Genomic DNA, 1682 nt, shown 5'->3' with positions numbered 1-1682 from the left:
GATTTGCAAGCAGCCTAGATCTCTGATGGACTCCTTGGAAGAGAGAACCGTCAGCAAGCTGCCTGGCCAACAACAGGCTGTGACAGAAGCAAAAAATAAATAAATAAATATTGGTTGAACTAAAAGGAAAAAAAAAAACACATTGAACTATCAACAGATAAAAATGATAGGTCTATAATATTCTTGCCTTAGACAATCGATTCTTGTCTTAACTCTTTAGATATTGATTTACGATTTAGTTTTTAAAAGATTATTTTTAAAAAGTCACAATATATTTTGAAGAAGATGAAAGCAAACAGTTTTCAAATCTCAGGTTTGGGAAAAATTCTCCAAACGAGAAATAATAAAAAGAATACCAACGAAAAAGAAGGCTGTCTGATAGATGTTCTTTGTTTTTCTTTATTAGGTTTTCCAGGGCAACTTTGACAATGACACCCACAGGAAAAACGTCATCAACCCTCCCATCTATGCACGGCACATAAGAATCCTTCCTTGGTCCTGGTATGGGAGGATCACACTTCGGGCAGAGCTGCTGGGATGCACAGAGGAGGAGTGAAGAGGCCTTGCATCCCAAAACCCTTCTATTTCCCCAAAAGTATCTCCATGTAATGAACTGTGCAAAATCTGTAGGAAAATGAATGGAGTTTTTTCATGAAACAGTGCTCAGTTTATGGTAGGCCACTTCTTTAAGGATGTCTAAACCTGTCTTTTCAATGCTTCGATTTGATTTTTTGTTGTTTATATTTCTTTAGTAACATCACATTAACTGTGAATTACTTTTCTCATTGTTTTCTGAGTGATTCATACTGGTTGAAATATATTGGGGAAAGAAAGTAACATTCTTTTTATGGCAAGGGTGAAGAGAAATCTCATTAAATAACAAGAGTTGATAGAGCTTTCACAATCAGTACTCGACCAATTCTTATAAAAGGAATACTGCAATGTTAGCAATAAGTGTTTTTTTCTTCTTTAATGACTCTACATTACTCTAATTGTTTCCCTGTGCCTACCAAACACTGTCAGTGTTTATGACAGACTTCTGAAGAAGAATCTGTAATATGCAGTACTATCTGATATTATAATCCTCCTTTTAGTTTCATTATTTCTAATCAAAGATTATTGATTTTTATTTTTGTTCCACTCTGTATGCTTTATATTTTATACTGCCTGAATAAGTTTTTTTTTTTTTTTCAGTTGAATTTCTTTCTATTTTTTGCCTAAAAGAAGAGCCATGTTTATTTATGTATAGGAACATAGTTGAATATTTGTGGATTGATCTGTATTTCTCATCAGTAGCTTGAATCTATCTGCAATTTTATATTTGAAGCAAGCTGTACCTGTATTATTTCCAAATGCTTTCTTTATAGAGAATCACATCCTATCATGTGGCAAAATAAGCAACCAAAAATATATATTCTGTCTCTTTAAAACTAAATTCCATCCTTTGTTTTGATGGTTTTTACATGACCTTCTCTTTCTTCTAAAATAATAGAACCACGAATTCGTTCTAATTTTTTTAGACAAGCAAATACTACCATAGTGCTGCGTAACTTGGCCAAACGTACTCATAGTTACTGTGTTCACCTCTGCATTTCTTGTGAAACTAAAATTTATTGAGATTTGAAACTGGTGGTGGTTTCCCAGGAAAGCACATTGTGTGAGCAGAAAAGTATTTACTAATG

The 1682-nt window shown here is 33.4% G+C and overlaps 1 protein-coding gene across 2 annotated transcripts in view; it reads left to right on the top strand.

The window, feature by feature from the left end:
- The window catches only part of EDIL3 (EGF like repeats and discoidin domains 3), a 517953-nt gene extending 516890 nt beyond the window's left edge, over window positions 1–1063 (top strand). The window contains exon 10 of one of the 2 annotated variants that reach the window (XM_004388844.1): window positions 407–1063. In XM_004388844.1, coding sequence (XP_004388901.1) covers window positions 407–556 — 150 coding nt within the window. In that variant the 3' untranslated portion in view covers window positions 557–1063. The remainder of the gene's footprint in view (window positions 1–406) is intronic. The other variant, XM_004388843.1, reaches the window with a different exon arrangement.
- Window positions 1064–1682: the final 619 nt, after the last annotated feature.

The sequence above is a fragment of the Trichechus manatus genome, unplaced genomic scaffold (assembly GCF_000243295.1).
Source record: "Trichechus manatus latirostris isolate Lorelei unplaced genomic scaffold, TriManLat1.0 scaffold00217, whole genome shotgun sequence".
In the NCBI taxonomy this organism is placed as follows: domain Eukaryota; kingdom Metazoa; phylum Chordata; class Mammalia; order Sirenia; family Trichechidae; genus Trichechus; species Trichechus manatus.
The sequence above is the reverse complement of the archived record's forward strand: the minus strand, read 5'-3'. Positions and strand labels throughout refer to the sequence as shown.